The 14,842-nt window shown below is 55.5% G+C and overlaps 2 protein-coding genes across 3 annotated transcripts in view; one reads left to right on the forward strand and one right to left on the reverse strand.

Moving 5' to 3' along the window:
- The window catches only part of SLC35B2 (solute carrier family 35 member B2), a 9,660-nt gene extending 2,869 nt beyond the window's left edge, over positions 1-6,791 (forward strand). The window contains 3 exon segments of the mRNA XM_009283812.2: positions 2,446-2,639; positions 2,933-3,093; positions 4,397-6,791. Of these exon segments, the coding sequence (XP_009282087.2) occupies positions 2,446-2,639; positions 2,933-3,093; positions 4,397-5,335 (1,294 nt within the window). The 3' untranslated portion in view covers positions 5,336-6,791.
- Positions 6,792-8,648: 1,857 nt separating this feature from the next.
- On the reverse strand, positions 8,649-14,785 carry HSP90AB1 (heat shock protein 90 alpha family class B member 1). Of its 2 annotated transcripts, none has more exons than XM_009283754.2 (12): positions 14,760-14,785; positions 14,537-14,683; positions 14,148-14,354; positions 13,705-13,864; positions 13,368-13,501; positions 12,536-12,853; positions 11,943-12,108; positions 11,562-11,752; positions 11,134-11,281; positions 10,593-10,861; positions 9,799-10,132; positions 8,649-9,250 (listed from the first exon to the last, which is right to left on the reverse strand). In XM_009283754.2, the coding sequence occupies exons 2-12, from the start codon at positions 14,681-14,683 to the stop codon at positions 9,141-9,143; spliced, it is 2,184 nt and encodes a 727-aa protein (XP_009282029.1). In that variant the 5' UTR covers positions 14,760-14,785; the 3' UTR covers positions 8,649-9,140. The 2 variants fall into 2 exon arrangements, 1 of the variants encoding a protein (XP_009282029.1); XR_657789.2 differs by lacking the exon at positions 8,649-9,250 and adding an exon at positions 10,394-10,464 and having other exon boundaries at positions 10,050-10,132.
- Between the last annotated feature and the right edge of the window lie 57 nt (positions 14,786-14,842).

The following is a 14,842-nucleotide window of genomic DNA, read 5'->3' on the forward strand; positions in this document are numbered from 1 at the left end:
TTTGAGCCGGCTGCGGGGCAGGGGCAGGGAGGAGACATAAGATCCCGAGCCGTTAGTGGGTGGCCGTGGACTTACAAGCTCCAGGCTTGCATTTGACCTCAGCCCTTCGAGGTGCTAGCGATGCGCTCGAGAGTAGCAGGGCTGCAGGCAGGAATTTTTTTTCAGACCTCTGGCCCGGGACCCAAATTTTGCATCACAGGCAGAGGGCTGTGGCCCAGCCCGGCTCTGGAGCGGTGCATTTGAGAGCTGCCCCTCCTGTGCCAAGGGGAACAGTAGCTGAGTCTGTCGTCTCAGCTCCCTGGCTGTTCTGCGGGCCCCAGACTAAGGCTCCTTTCATGCCTTGGCGTGCCACCTGCTTGCCCTATGTGGCCCCCCCCCTTTCTACCTGTAACACTGGCATCCCTGTTCCTTCCAAGCCTCAGCGGGAAGGGCAGGGCCTGCTGCACTGAGTCAGCTCTCGGGGCCTGGGAATTGCTAGCGCAGGCATAGAGAGCGCCATTGTCCCTCCATAGCCTCCTCTTCATGGTCGCGGTGGGAGAGCAGAGCTGGTTCTCCTCCTGTGGCGGCGCTGAGGGGGCCAGCGGGGGTAACAGCAGGCGCAGTCGCACTAAACAGAGCCAGCTGGCTTTCGGTCTCTTGTCAAGTTGAAGGTAGACGTGGCCCATGAGTGTAGCAACCGACCCTGCTGTTTATATCCCACTTCTGCAAAAGCGAATGGCATTTCTGCACCCTATCCCCGGCAAGAGGGCTGCTGCGATCAACCAGGGTTACTTAATACGGGCTGCGTGTGGGCAGCTTCAGCCCCAGGTGCCTGCACTGGGCCCTGTTCTTGCATCCTGCAGCACTCCTACAGCCTGCAATGAGGCCCCTGCAGCAGGAGAGAGGACAGGGGTGGAGGTGTCAAACTGCCTTTTATACAGGGGAGAGTCAGGGGGGGAATAGGAAGCATGCACAGAAACCCACCCCCAGCTGTTTGCACTTCTCCCTGGGCTGGGAATTTCTGGGTCCTTTAAGTCACAGAAGGGAGATTTCAGGGTGAAACACAGCCTTGGCTTAGGTCAGGTTGTTGGACTCCAGGGTCCTGGCCACAGCAACTGAGGATAAGAAAAGCCCCCGAGGCCTTTCCCAAGGGGACAAGAGGCTGGTGGGGAGGGCTTGTTGTTCATGAAATGGCAGGGGACTTTCTTGCCTTTAAAGCTCTAAGTTTGTAAGTCTCCGAGTTTCATTGTGAGGGCTACTAGAGGTCACAGCTATATTATGTTGGGGCCAGGTACACCTCGGAGGGCCTAAATTCCTATGACTCAGTTGGTTTTGGGGGTGGGGGGATTGACATCTCTGGCCCTTTCCATCACAGGAGCCCAGAGCTGCTTCTGGTGCATGTTTATGTAGCCAGCCCCGCAGCACCCTCACCTGGCCCCCAAGGCCGTCAGGAGGCTTTTTCTACTGGAGAGACTGAGGCAGGGATGGAGCGTGGACCAAGGAAACCTCCTACCCCGATGCAGGCATCCACAGCTTGCTGTGCGAGGGGAGGATGCAGGTGGCCTTGGGTGTAGGAAGTCCTTACCAGCTTGCTCATTCTGTTGCGTACCTGGTGCTCTTGTTCTTTGCATGGCCCCTGAATATCAGAGGTTTGCCTCTGTGAGGGCGGGGACAGTGGAGGGAAGAACTCCTTCAGGGAGTATTAAAGCTGTTTTAAAGCTGGCTAGGTCACCATCTTAGGGCTATAGCTGAAGAGTATCAGCTATACCTTATCGGATAGTCCTGGTAAAATCCCAACCAGCCAGCTGCTAGGAGAGTTCCTTCCCAGCCTTGCTCTCTGGCTGTGTCTTGTCAAGCGGGTGAGCCCTGGTAATTTCCTCTGAGCTGTGGGGAATGCCTTGGCATGCTCCCTTCCAGGGCTGCGTGGGGAGGTGGGGGAGGCTGGCAGCCTGAGCCTTCCCCAGCTCTCCTCCACTCAGGTGGTGCTGCCAGAGGAGGAAGCTCTGAGCCGTTTGCTCTCAGAGGAAGGCTGCTCTGGCCGCAGGCTTGAAACATGAGCTGCTAGGTAGCAGTCGCTTTTTCCATTCAATGACCTGTTTTTTTTTTCCACCCAGGAGCTGCGCTGAAGTTTAACTAAAAAGGGGAGGTGCGAGGTACTCCTTGCATTTGGAGTAAGGGCGTTGTGAAAACCAGATGATTACAACAGTGTTCAAACATTCTCTCTGACCCTGGAAATCCAAGTTTCTAAGTCCACGTGTTCCTAAGCTAGAGCAAACACCCTTAACAGAAGCAAACATAAATGTCTGGCATGTGCCAGAGGGCTTTTCCTACTCCACATGCTGCCATCATCGCTGTCGTGGGATCTGGGTGCTGCCTGCCAGTGGGGAGCAGGCTGGGTGGCGCAGGCATGCGGAGCAGAGCTGGCCGTGTGCTGGCTGCCCACTGCCTGCCTTTGTCTCTCCACAGATTTTGCCTTTCCCTTGTGCTGGCTTCCTTCCCTACCATGGCTACTGGTGAAGAGATCCCCCCTGTCCTGCAGGACTCGTGGGGGGACTTCTGGCTCTTCCGTTTCTTTGTTAATGCTGCTGGCTACGCGAGTATTGTGGTGCCGGGATTTCTTCTCATCCAGTACTTCAAGAGAAGGAATTACCTGGAGACAGGTAAGGGCAGGAGCTTCCCTTCCACATCCTGCCTCCCTGTGAGCTCTCTGCACCCCATTCAGCGCTGACAGGTCATTTCCCTGACCTGCTTTGTCAGACCAGGAGCGAGCTGCTTGCAGAGCTGCATCCCAGAGCTGTCTAGGTGCTACCCTGAAACAAATTTCTCTGAGGCCCCTGCGCCTCAGATGCAGATGCAGAGGCTAATAAGGAGGGAGGCCTCACCTCAAGCTGGTGCGGCTTGTGGTGTCCAGGCTGCAGTTAATTCTGTCTCTATGTTCTCTTACTCCCTTCAGGCCGAGGCATTTGCTTCCCTGTCATCAAATCATGCGTGTTCGGCTCTGAGGTGAAGTCTGTACACCAGGAGGATGGCTCCCTGCCACCCCGAGTGGAGCCCACAGAGTCCTCTACAGCCCGACAGGTCTTCAAGCTGCTCTTCTGCGCTGCTGGTCTACAGGTAGGGGCCCTGTGCATGTGTGTGTGGCCATCCCACTCCGGGAGCAGGAGGTGGGCAGTGGGTTTGTGGCCGTCAGTTCCTTGAAGACCAAGGATGCAGTGCTGTCCTTGATCGGGGCAGGGTTGGAGGCTGGGACACAGCCTCTCAACCAGGATAGTCCCCCAGGGCTGCTGTGTCACTTCTAAGGGCTGCGGAGGTCCATTTAGCTGGTGTCATCTGGGTTGGGACCTCTTGTCTGTCCAATCTCAGTCCTCTGCAGCCATGCTGTGATTCAGCAGATTGTTAGGGCTGCTCTTGTTCTGGCCCTCATGTCAGAGCAGCAGATAGTTTTGCGGCTTCTTATCTCCCAGGCTCTCCTCTGGGTCACCTTCTGGGGCTGATGCGTCCTGCCTTGATGGATTGGATTTGAATACTGGAGAGAAATACTGAATTCAGCTACAGATAAAGAGGATTTTTTAATCTTAGTTTCCCTAAGTCTGAGCTACAGCCTGAGCGTCATTAGGAAGGGCAGCTTTTTGGGTCTATGAGGATTAAAAGTAGAAATGTGGGCATTGTGACAGAAAACCCCACGCATCCCACAGCCAGCAGAAGACACCCACTCTCTGGCCTGTTATCCCAGCCCATTCAGACTTGCTGCGGGTCACCACCAAGTCCTTCTATCTCTCTGTGCCTCAGTTTCTCGGGAGGGGATGTGTGGTGAGAGGAAGTCTGTGTTACTTCTGTGAGGGGCTTGGTACTGTGGCACCGGGACTGCAGAAGTAGTGGAGGTGACAGCCAGAATAGTCATCATCCCTGGAGGACGATTTCTTCTGCTGGGTTTGAAACTAGAATTGATTTGGCTAGAAGAACTGGGCCTAGGGAGTTGGAAGTGAAAACCAATGCAGAGGCCACTGGGAGAACTGCCAGGACCTGCCGCAGGGAGCTGGCACCAAAACCGCAGCTGTGCATCGGTAACGTTCCCTGATCCTGTCCATCTGGTTCAACAGGCAGCTTAAAACAGAACCGCTTGCTGTACGCCAGGGTGTTTGCTTTGCGGGCTTCTCTCCCCTTGAAGAGGCTGTAAATTGAGCAGGTTTTGTTGGGGACAGGATGTTCCTGGTTGTAACCACAGGGGACAGTGGGTTCCCTCAGACGGGTGGAGTCGGGGGTGGCCCCATCTCCCAGTGCCTCAGGGAAGCACTGCCATGCAGAGGATGAGGCAACGCTGGGGCAAGCAAGGATCTCCTGGGGTCTGTTCTTCCCGTGGCTGCTTGCAGCTGCCGTTGCGGGTCCTGACTCTCCCTGTGCTCCTCCTGCTTCGCAGATCTCCTACCTCACGTGGGGCGTCCTCCAGGAGCGTGTGATGACGAGAACGTACGGTGCCACCGAAACGGACCCTGGTGAGAAGTTCAAGGACTCTCAGTTCCTAGTGTTCATGAACCGCATCCTGGCCTTCACAGTGGCTGGTCTGTACTGCGCCCTGACCAAGCAGCCACGCCATGGGGCTCCTATGTACAAATACTCCTTTGCCTCCCTCTCCAACATCCTCAGCAGCTGGTGCCAGTATGAGGCACTCAAATACATCAGCTTCCCCACCCAAGTGCTGGCCAAGGCCTCCAAAGTGATCCCAGTGATGATGATGGGCAAACTGGTGTCACGCAAGAGTTATGAGTACTGGGAGTACCTGACTGCTGCCCTCATCTCCGTGGGGGTCAGCATGTTCCTGCTCTCCAGTGCTCCCAACAGGCACGTGTCCACTGTCACCACTTTCTCAGGCATAGTCCTCCTGGCCGGCTACATAATCTTCGACAGCTTCACCTCCAACTGGCAGGACGCCCTCTTCACCTACAAGATGTCTCCTGTGCAGATGATGTTTGGTGTCAATGTCTTCTCCTGCCTTTTCACGGTAGGCTCGCTCTTGGAGCAGGGTGCCTTGCTGGAGTCATTACGCTTCATGGCCCGCCACTCGGAGTTCACGGCCCACGCCGTGCTGCTCTCGGTGTGCTCCGCCTGCGGCCAGCTCTTCATCTTCTACACCATCAACCAGTTCGGGGCAGCTGTCTTCACCATCATCATGACACTCCGCCAGGCCTTTGCCATCCTCCTCTCCTGCCTCATCTATGGGCACACTGTCACTGTTGTGGGCGGGCTGGGCGTAGCCGTTGTCTTCATGGCCCTCTTCCTCCGTGTCTACGCCCGCAGCCGCATGAAGAAGCGCAGCAAGAAGCTCCCGCCAGGCGAGACCCCTGTACAAAAGGTCTAAGGAGGTGGGGCCATGGCATTTAAGCCATGCCTGCTGTCCTGTCTCCGCTCGGGGGCACTTGCTTGATTTCTCAGAACCCGCTGAGGAGCAGGGTGGGGTACGGATAGGCTGGACAGTGACTCGCTTCTCCACCTGCTTTTCCTGGGGAAGGGGCTGGAACAAGCCCAGGGAATGCTCTGGGCTGCCACAGCTCTAGGGAATGCTCTGGGCTGCCACAGCTCCAAACTTTTCCGTTTGCCTTAATAGGTCAAAGACTTCTAGCCAAGGCACAGGCCTGGGGGCTTACATCCTGGGGGAAAACCAGCGTGGGGCTGCTGGTGCTCCTGCGCCACCTCTGTCTTGTGGCTTCTCTCCAAAGTCACTGATGAGCAAGGGAGCTCTTCCCTGGCACCTTCTTGCCTCTGGCTAATGCTCCTCCATGTCTGTCGCTACTACAGAGGTCAGCAGGAGGAAAGGGCAAGCAAAACACTAGCTCTTTTTGAAACACCTCCATGTGAGGCACGTCCCAGGCTGAGCCTGTCGTAAGGCGGGGGAGCTCTCAGCCCCCCTCCCAGGAGGTGCTCCAGGTAGGACAGGCACAGCTAAAGGAAGGACTCCCAGCCTGTCCTACCCCAGGCCTGGAATCTGCTCTGGGAGGGTGCTCTGCAGTGAAAGCCAGTACCTCCCAGTTTGGTTTTATCAGTTCCTTGCCCCTGCTTCAAGACACACTTCTTCACTCCCTTCAGCCCAGGCTGATTTTTATGCAGAGACTGAGGCTGGCCGGTACGGTTCCCAAGGCTCGCTGCGTTGTTCTAGGTTGCTTTTTGGTTACATCCGCTGCTGTCACAGGTCAAAGGCTGCACTGCCCAGAAGCCCCAGCGTCGCCTCGGGGTGTCTCAGTGCCACGGTTTCTGGGCTTTGAGGTTGCCATTCAGAGAAGCACAAATAGCCCCTCTTCTTCCTGCCAACTGGAGGCATTGGCCCTGGCTTTCCTCGGGCCTGGCCAGAGCCCCACTGCGCCTGGAGGGCTGAGAGATGGGGCAGAGCCCGCTTGCGGTGCCTTGTTCCTGCTCCCCAGGCAGCAGGGGATGGAGCAAGTGGGCACCTGCTCCCCAGGCAGCAGGGGATGGAGCAGTGGAAGCTGCTCTTCCCCAGGAGCCTGGGTTTTACTGGTTAACCCTCTTCTCCTCAATACAACCTGACTGTCAAGCCAGCAGGTTTTGGTACTTTTGAAAGGCAATTTTTTTTTCTTTTTATTTTATTAAATTAAAATATGCTGCATATAGTGCCCTGGGGGTAAATGTTCATTTTTATTGGGTTTTTTTTCCCATGTACCTGAAAGGAGGGGAGAGAGTTCCCAACCCTTCCTGTGTCCCTAGTCTCTGTGGGACAGCAAAGCTGTCTGTCTTTCCTTTCCAAACACAGATGCCTCTGCCTTCACCCAGGCAGGTATCAGCCAGGGTTGGACCCTGACAGCAGCTGAGAACAAGATCCTTACACATATGACTGGGGAGCATAGCCAGGTTTGGACCTCTGCTTATGCTGGTGGGCAAGTGGAGGAGCTGTTGGCCTGATTCTGGTTTGGCTCCTGGGTTCCCTGCATGGTGCAGCTTGGGCAGCCCCAGCGGGTGCAGCTGCAGCCTGCATAGCTAGATGGAGATGGTGCAGAGACCTGCTAAGCACCTGCCAGACAGGGCCACCAGTGCTATAGCAAGGCCCTGGAGGAGCCCATCCTTTATGGGGTGAGTCTGCACCAACACCAGCTCCATGGACCCCACACCAGAGCCAGGGGAGGCTTGGGGTGTGGGTGGTACATCCCACTAGCACATATGGGAGGCCTGGTGAAAAACCTTGTCTGTAGGCCTAGGCGATCTGGTCATGGCAAGGTCTGGGGTCAGGAGCAGGACCTTGGACTAACAGAGCTAGAGAAAGGGGAGACTCAAGAAAGGCTACAGGAGAGACAAAGGAGGGGACGAGGGACAGAAGCTGCTTTTCACAGTGCCGAACACAGCCCAGGCTTCGGAGCACTTGGCTCTCCAGCAGAGTTTTAACTGTGCTGCTTTCCTAGCTCTGAGCTCGTGAAAGTGCCTGTGCAGCCTCACAGCCCTTCATCTTTCCCCTACAAATTCCCCCAAGTGTCTGCCCCCACCATCTGCTGACAGACTGAAAATGGATTTTTTTTTCTTTGGTCAAAAAAAAAATAGGTGGTCTGCCAGGTTGGGAATGGGATCCCTTTTCTAATTAAATCTACATTTAAAAGAAAAAATTAGTGAAAAAAAAACCCCAAAACATTCTAAGTTAAAAATAAGAATTGACTTTACTGATTTGTTCTTTGGCAAAACCTTCCTATCCAGAGAGAAATCTTACTTTTAAACTTTTTTTTTCCTCTCGTCTTGGGGAAAGAAAACCACCCTGAAGGCATTTGCTAGCTCAGCTCCAGCACTGCCCTAGCAGCCTGCACCCAAACAGCTGCACACTTGCAGCATAGTGCCCCACAGTGCCCTGGTGTGCAACAAGGGACTCCTCCAGCAGGCTCTGCCTCCTCTCTCCCTGTTGAGGATGGATACTGGCTAAAGCCCACTCCATTTTGTGCCTGTGGTTGCTGGCAAGCAGCCAGCAAGAGACCATGATGTTGGTGTCACTTTCCCCTGCCAAACCCCAGGGGCCACTGTGGTTGAGGGTGACAAACCCCACTCATGGGATGCAAGCTCAGTGCAAGGGGCAGATGAATCAGAGGTGATGCTGTCATCTGGGACACAGGCAAAAGCCAGGGGGTGGCCAGATACTGCCAAACCCCCCAGGGCTGCAGAAGCCCAGAAAGGACAGGCTGGAGGTAGAGGGAAAGGTGGAGTCTAGAGCACAGAGCAAGGCAGTTTGGCCTAAGAGCTGAAGAGAGGCAGCTCAAGTACGGTCCTGACCTGTCACTCCACCCCCCGCTCTGCACTGCAAGGGAACAGGCAGATGGCTCCTGCCACAGCTCCCACCCCCAGGGACGCTCAGATCAGATCAGACCAGCCAGCAGCAGTGTAGGCTCAGGTCCTGGCACAGCTTGCCCAGCTGATACGTGCAGATTGGAAAGGTTTCTTCCCAGGCTGCGGGGCATGCAGTGCTCTGGGTGGACAACTACTGCCTGCTGGAGACGACCCCACCGGCACAGCAGGTCATGTGTTTCTCCGACCCACTTCATGGTGGCCAGGCAGGGAAGGGGTAGAGATCAGCTGAAGCAGGGCTCTGAAAACCAGTCAGGGCAGAGGAGAGCCCGATACCCTCAGGCACAGGGGCCAAGATCCTTTCCTCCGTATGGTAGACACGAAACACAAGGGACCCCGCCATGTAAACCACATTCTTTGATACTTTAATTCCAGTAGAACAAAACAACAGAAAAATAAACAAAAAATAACCAAGCCAACCGAAATACAATATCCTACCCTGTGGGTTCGGAGGGGCAGCAGCTCAGAGGAAGGGCTCTCCCATCCTGATGGAACAAGGGCAGTGTTTGATGCCTACTGGGAACATGGGAGACCCCCCCATAGCAGGGGAGAGAGGGGAAGCCTGATGCCTCCTCACCTCCACTCCCCATCAGCTGTTCCTACACAAGCAGAAAGACACAGAACAGACAGGCCTCAGGCTGCCTGAATCACTCACTACTGACAAACGGAATCATGCCCAGGATCCTGCCCCCCGCCAATAAAACAACCAAACAAACAAATCCAAAAAAGAGACACCACCAAGGAGTCAGTAGCAGCTGGTGGGAGCAGACCCCCTCCTAAGCAGACATAAGATGGGGCAGAGGCCTGGCAGGTGAGGGAAGAGGCTTCCTCCTACTTTAGTCTACCTCTTCCATGTGGGATGCATCTTCATCTCCCTCCAGAGGGCGGATTTCATCAGGGAGAGCTGCACTGGGCTCCTCTGCAGTCACCTCGTCTTCATCAATGCCTGGGAGAGGGGAGGAAAGGAATAGGTGAGGCCTCCAAGTGACACCAAGTGATCCCAGAGGAAGGGCCTCTCCCAGAGCAAAGGGTGACTCCTGCCCACAGCCCGAGGGACAGGCCTATTAGCATCCAGTAGTTATGCCAAGCCACAGCACCTCTTCATTTACATTTCTGCCTAAAAAAGCCAGTTTGGAGAAATAAGTTGGGTGCAAGCACAAGCTGTTTTACCAGATAGGTCACATCTCCCGTGGCAGACTTTTGGCATTCACTGTGAAGAATTGAGAAGCCTCAGCTTTTCATCTGAGCAGCCTGGTGGTGGCTCCTGGCCTCATGGAAGACAGGACAGTCCACTCAGAGCCCTGAGCCCTCCTGAAGTACCTTGTTCCACGTTTCCACTTGCCTCTAGCCACCTTACACAGCCAGTTCTGCACACCACACCAGCATGGCTCCCTTACCGGCCTCCTCCCTGCCCCAAGACAGTTACATGCTAGCCTGCCCAGCTAACCTGCTTCAGGACTTGCTCCAGGCCCGAGAAGCTGCATGGACACCTACCAAGCCCCAGTTTGATCATCCTGTAGATGCGGTTGGAGTGCGTCTGGGGATCTTCCAGGGAGAAACCAGAGGACAGCAGAGCAGTTTCAAAGAGTAGCACCACCAGGTCTTTGACAGCTTTGTCATTCTTGTCAGCATCAGCCTTCTGGCGGAGGGTTTCTACAATTGGGTGGTCAGGGTTGATCTCCAGGTGCTTCTTGGCCATCATATAGCCCATGGTAGAGTTGTCCCGCAGTGCCTGAGCCTTCATGATGCGCTCCATGTTGGCTGTCCAACCGTAGGTGCTGGTGACGATGCAGCAGGGAGATGAGACCAACCGGTTTGAGATAGTTACCTGCCAATGTAGCCAAGGGTTAGCTGAGCAAGGTCCCCATAACGCCCTGGACTGGGCCCAGCCACAGCACACATGATACCCCAGGTCTTTGCCCCAGGTTCACCTGGGGACAGCCCAAAGCAAGCAGAGATCCTCCAAGCAGCTCCAGGACTGCTGCATAGACCAGTTTGGACAGCTCAGCCAGCACCTTCAGCACCCACTGCATGTTTCCCGCACTTACCCTCTCCCATCAATGCACGTATTTGGGTCAGTGCCCCTCACCTGCAGCCTGGCTGCTTAGAGCAAGATGGTGCAGTGCATGCTGGGACCTCCAGTCTCCTTTAGCGGCTCCTCTGCAGGAGATGAGGGAGATGAGAGGCATGCATTGAGCTGGGGCCCTTGCCTGCATCACGGAGGGCCCAGCCCTCCTCCCCCTCCAGCCCAGGACACAGCCTTGGGCTGAGCTCCCCACCCATCTCACCTTTTCCACCTTCTTGTCCAGTATCTCCTTCATGAGTTTGCAGAGGGTCTCAAACTTGGCCTTGCTCTCCTCCATCTTCTTTTTCTCCTCCTCATCCTCAGGCAGCTCCAGCCCCTCCTTGGTGACTGATACCAGGGTCTTGCTATCAAACTCCTTGAGCTGCTGCACGCAGTACTCGTCAATGGGCTCCGTCATGTACACCACCTCAAAGCCACGCTTCCGCACACGCTCCACAAAGGCTGAGTTGGCAACCTGCTCCTTACTCTCTCCTGGGTGTAGAAATGAGATGTCACCAAGGTGCAAGAGCTGGTTACAACAGGACAAACAGCACCAGTCACTCAGAACCCCTAGCATAAAACGGACTGCAGCCGGAGCTCTAAGCCTGGTGATCTTTCCCCAGCCCCCAGGGATGGGCTGTGATTCAGCAGGGAGGGCCTGCTGAAGGCAGCAGGACCTACCCGGAAAAATTTGCTTTAAGTTAGGGCTGGCAGGCAGGTAGCCTGCCTCCACTTCACTAGGGCACAGAGGAGCTCTGGCTCACCTGTGATGTAGTAGATACTCTTCTGGGTCTCCTTCATACGGGACACGTACTCTGAAAGTGAAGTCACCTCATCACCCGACTGGGATGTGTGGTAACGCAGCAGTTCCGAAAGGCGCTTTCGGTTGGTTGAGTCCTCATGGATACCCAGCTGGAGACAGAAGAGATGCATGAAGTCTCCGGGATGGGACTTGCATGCACTTGGCCACCCCCGAGGCACAGTCATCTCTGCCCACCCCCTAACCATTTGAGCCCTGGGCCTAGCGCAACCAGAGGGGCCAGCTGCTCACAAAGGCTCTCTGGGGCACTTGCGAGACTCCCTCTACCCTAACACCCACACAGAGAAGACATGGCACAGAGACAAGCCTGCTCCTCAGGCAGAGGACCCTGAGGGGCCCCTCCCTCCTCCAGATGCAGGGTGCCCAGCTCACCTTCAGATTCTTGGAAAAGGCCTCATAAAATTTCTTGTAGTTCTCTTTGTCCTCTGCCAGCTCAGAGAAGAGCTCCAAGCATTTCTTCACAATGTTTTTGCGGATCACCTTGAGGATCTTGCTCTGCTGGAGCATCTCGCGAGAGATGTTCAGAGGCAGGTCCTCCGAGTCCACAACACCCCGGATGAAGTCTGAGTAGGGGAAATGAAAACAGGAGTCAGGTTAGGAGCTCTGAGCTTCATCAGAGGAGGAGAAGTGCTAAGACACACTGATTGCTGTACGCCCAACACCAGCTAGTGCCCCAGCCAACCGCTTTGTACGGGGAGCGGTATCACAGGGGTCCCAGCTCCACACTGGGAGGCTGAGGCAAGGGGCTCTTACTTAGGTACTCAGGGATGAGCTCATCACAGCTGTCCATGATGAAGACACGCCTCACGTACAGCTTAATGTTATTCTTCTTCTTCTTGTTCTCAAAGAGGTCAAAAGGGGCACGGCGTGGGATGAAGAGCAGGGCTCTGAATTCCAGCTGCCCTTCCACGGAAAAGTGCTGCGGAGCCAGGAAGAAAAAACAGCTGCCGTGGTGCTACCCTTTCCCCCAAGACCCGCTGTGGGCAGCCTGAACTGCCATTCCTCATCACTGGGGCTGGCAGGAGGGCACAGCAGGGTCTCTAGCATCCAAGCAGCCTGCATTTCCACCTCCTCTATCCCACTGCCCCCTATGTGCCAGGGCTCTCTGGCATCCAGCAGGCCTGGACAGAGGAGTCATGCTTCCCTGAGGCCCAACACCCTCCTATCCTGCTTCTAGGCTGGCACTGCCAACCCCACCACCTGCACAGGAGTTGCAGTGCAGGCTGAGGCACCAGCAGGTGGCCTGGGAGCCCTCAGTCCTGTAACTGAGGCACAACCACGTTGTGGCTCTGGGTATGGGGCTAGAAAGGGGCCCTCTGTCTCTCCCAGGGTGGCCCAGCACCCACCTTGACAGCCAGGTGGTCCTCCCAGTCATTGGTGAGGCTTTTGTAGAACTCGCCATACTCCTCCTGGGTGATGTCATCAGGGTTGCGGGTCCAAATAGGTTTGGTCTTGTTCAGCTCCTCCTGGTCAATATATTTCTCCTTTATTTTCTTGGTTTTTTTCTTCTTGCCTTTGTCTCCCTCCTCCTCCTCCTCATCAGAACCCACATCCTCAATCTTGGGTTTCTCCTCATCTTTGGACACTGGCTCTTCCTCTTCCTTCTCGTCTTTCTCCTCCTCTGCCTCATCATCACTGATCTCTTTCTCACGTTCCTTCTCCAGCTGTGGAGAAAGGGACAAGGAAGAGTCAGGGCCATGAGCTCAGGTTTAGTCCGAAGCAGCCGTTACCAGGAATCCTTTTGCTTCAGATGAAAGAAACGGGTATCCTCCTGATGTAACACAAGGCTCAACAAATGCAACACCTAGAACTAGGGCTTCCCCTGAAACCAGCCCTCAGAGTCCCTCTACAGCTCATGCCACCAAAAGCTGCGTCTGAGAAGATGAGACAAGGGGCAGGAAACCCTCCTCCCTCCATGGCTGGTTTAGCTGTGACCTCCAGCTGCACAGATCAAAGGCCAAAAGCATGGCTGGATACCCCCCACCTCCAATAAGCCCCCAGCCTCAAATCACCTCTGGCCACAGAAGCTGGAAGCACCACTGCTCAATACGCAGCAGCCAGGAGCTATGGAAGGGAACACGAGACCGTAGTCTGCCCTTTTCAGGGCTCTTGCTACCAACACCACCCACCCCTGCCTCCAGCTTTCCAGTAGGTCCCCCCAGTCCTTCCCTTACATACATAGAGTGTGATGGGGTAACCAATGAACTGGGAGTGCTTCTTCACCACCTCTTTGACACGCCGCTCCTCCAAGTACTCTGTCTGGTCCTCCTTCAAATACAGGACCACTTTGGTGCCCCGTCCAATGGGCTCACCTACAGTGCAGGGAGAGAAACATTAGCATTTCAAGGCATAGTGTTAAAGGGCAGAGAGCAAGTAGGACCAGCTCCTCGAGCCTAACTGTTACTTGACACCTCACATTAACAAGCGTGACTGACAAAGCAGCCCAGCTCTAGGGAACACCAAGAAAAGGGATGCTTCTAGCAGAGAAATACGCTTGATTTTGTACAACACGTACCATGGTCAGTCCGGACAGTGAAGGAGCCCCCAGCTGACGACTCCCAAGCATACTGCTCGTCATCATTGTGCTTGGTAATGACAACAACCTTCTCAGCCACTAGATAGGCAGAATAGAAACCCACGCCAAACTGCCCGATCATGGAGATGTCTGCGCCAGCCTGTGAAAGCAGAGAAAGCCTAACGGACCAGTGACGAGAGAAGAGATGTCTGCAACTGATTCACAGCAGCAAAGAACTGGGTCAGCATACAGAGAAAAAGGGACAAGCACCAACAGGCAGCCAGCCCTACCCTCAGCTCCTCCCTGCTGCCGGAGAGGTGAGGAAGCACACTCGGGTAGGCCAGTAGCTCCCACAGCAAAAAAGGCAGCAAGGCTAGGGTTATACCCCAGCGAAAGCCTATGGCCCAGGCCCTAGGGAACCCATGCAGCCAAAGGCAACCCACCTGCAGGGCTTCCATAAAGGCTTTGGTACCAGATTTGGCAATAGTGCCCAGGTTATTGATGAGGTCCGCTTTTGTCATCCCAATACCAGTGTCCACCAGGGTGAGCGTGCGGTCCCGGGGGTTGGGGACTATGTCGATCTTGAGGTCCTTACCGCTGTCTAGCTTGGAGGGATCTGTCAAGCTCTCATAACGGATCTTATCCAGAGCCTAGGGGAGAAGATGATGCTCGCCACAGCCTCCCTACTCAACAGCCGCCTCCCTCCCCCAGCAAAAGCTTCGCGGGCCGCCCAGGCACCAGCCTCTCCCTGGGCACCCCCAGAGGGACATCAGCCTCCCCCGAGCAGAGAAAGAAGGCCGCCCCCGCAGGGGCGAGCAGGGCCCGGACTCACATCGGAGGCGTTGGAGATGAGCTCCCGCAGAAAGATCTCCTTGTTGGAATAGAAAGTGTTGATGATGAGCGACATGAGCTGGGCGATCTCCGCCTGGAAGGCGAAGGTCTCCGCATCCTCCTCCCCGTGCTGCACTTCCTCAGGCATCTGCAAGGCAACCGCAAGCCGATAGCACCAGGGGGCAAGTGGGGGCACCCGGCCCGGCCCGGCGCACGTTCCTTACCGTGTCTGGCGTCAGGGACCGGCGAAAGAGCTACACCCCCCCCAGCCGTCTTTTATAGGCACGGGGGGGGGGGGGGGGGAGTC

Source organism: Aptenodytes forsteri, unplaced genomic scaffold, assembly GCF_000699145.1.
Source record: "Aptenodytes forsteri isolate BGI_AS27 unplaced genomic scaffold, ASM69914v1 Scaffold309, whole genome shotgun sequence".
Classification (NCBI taxonomy): Eukaryota; Metazoa; Chordata; class Aves; order Sphenisciformes; family Spheniscidae; genus Aptenodytes; species Aptenodytes forsteri.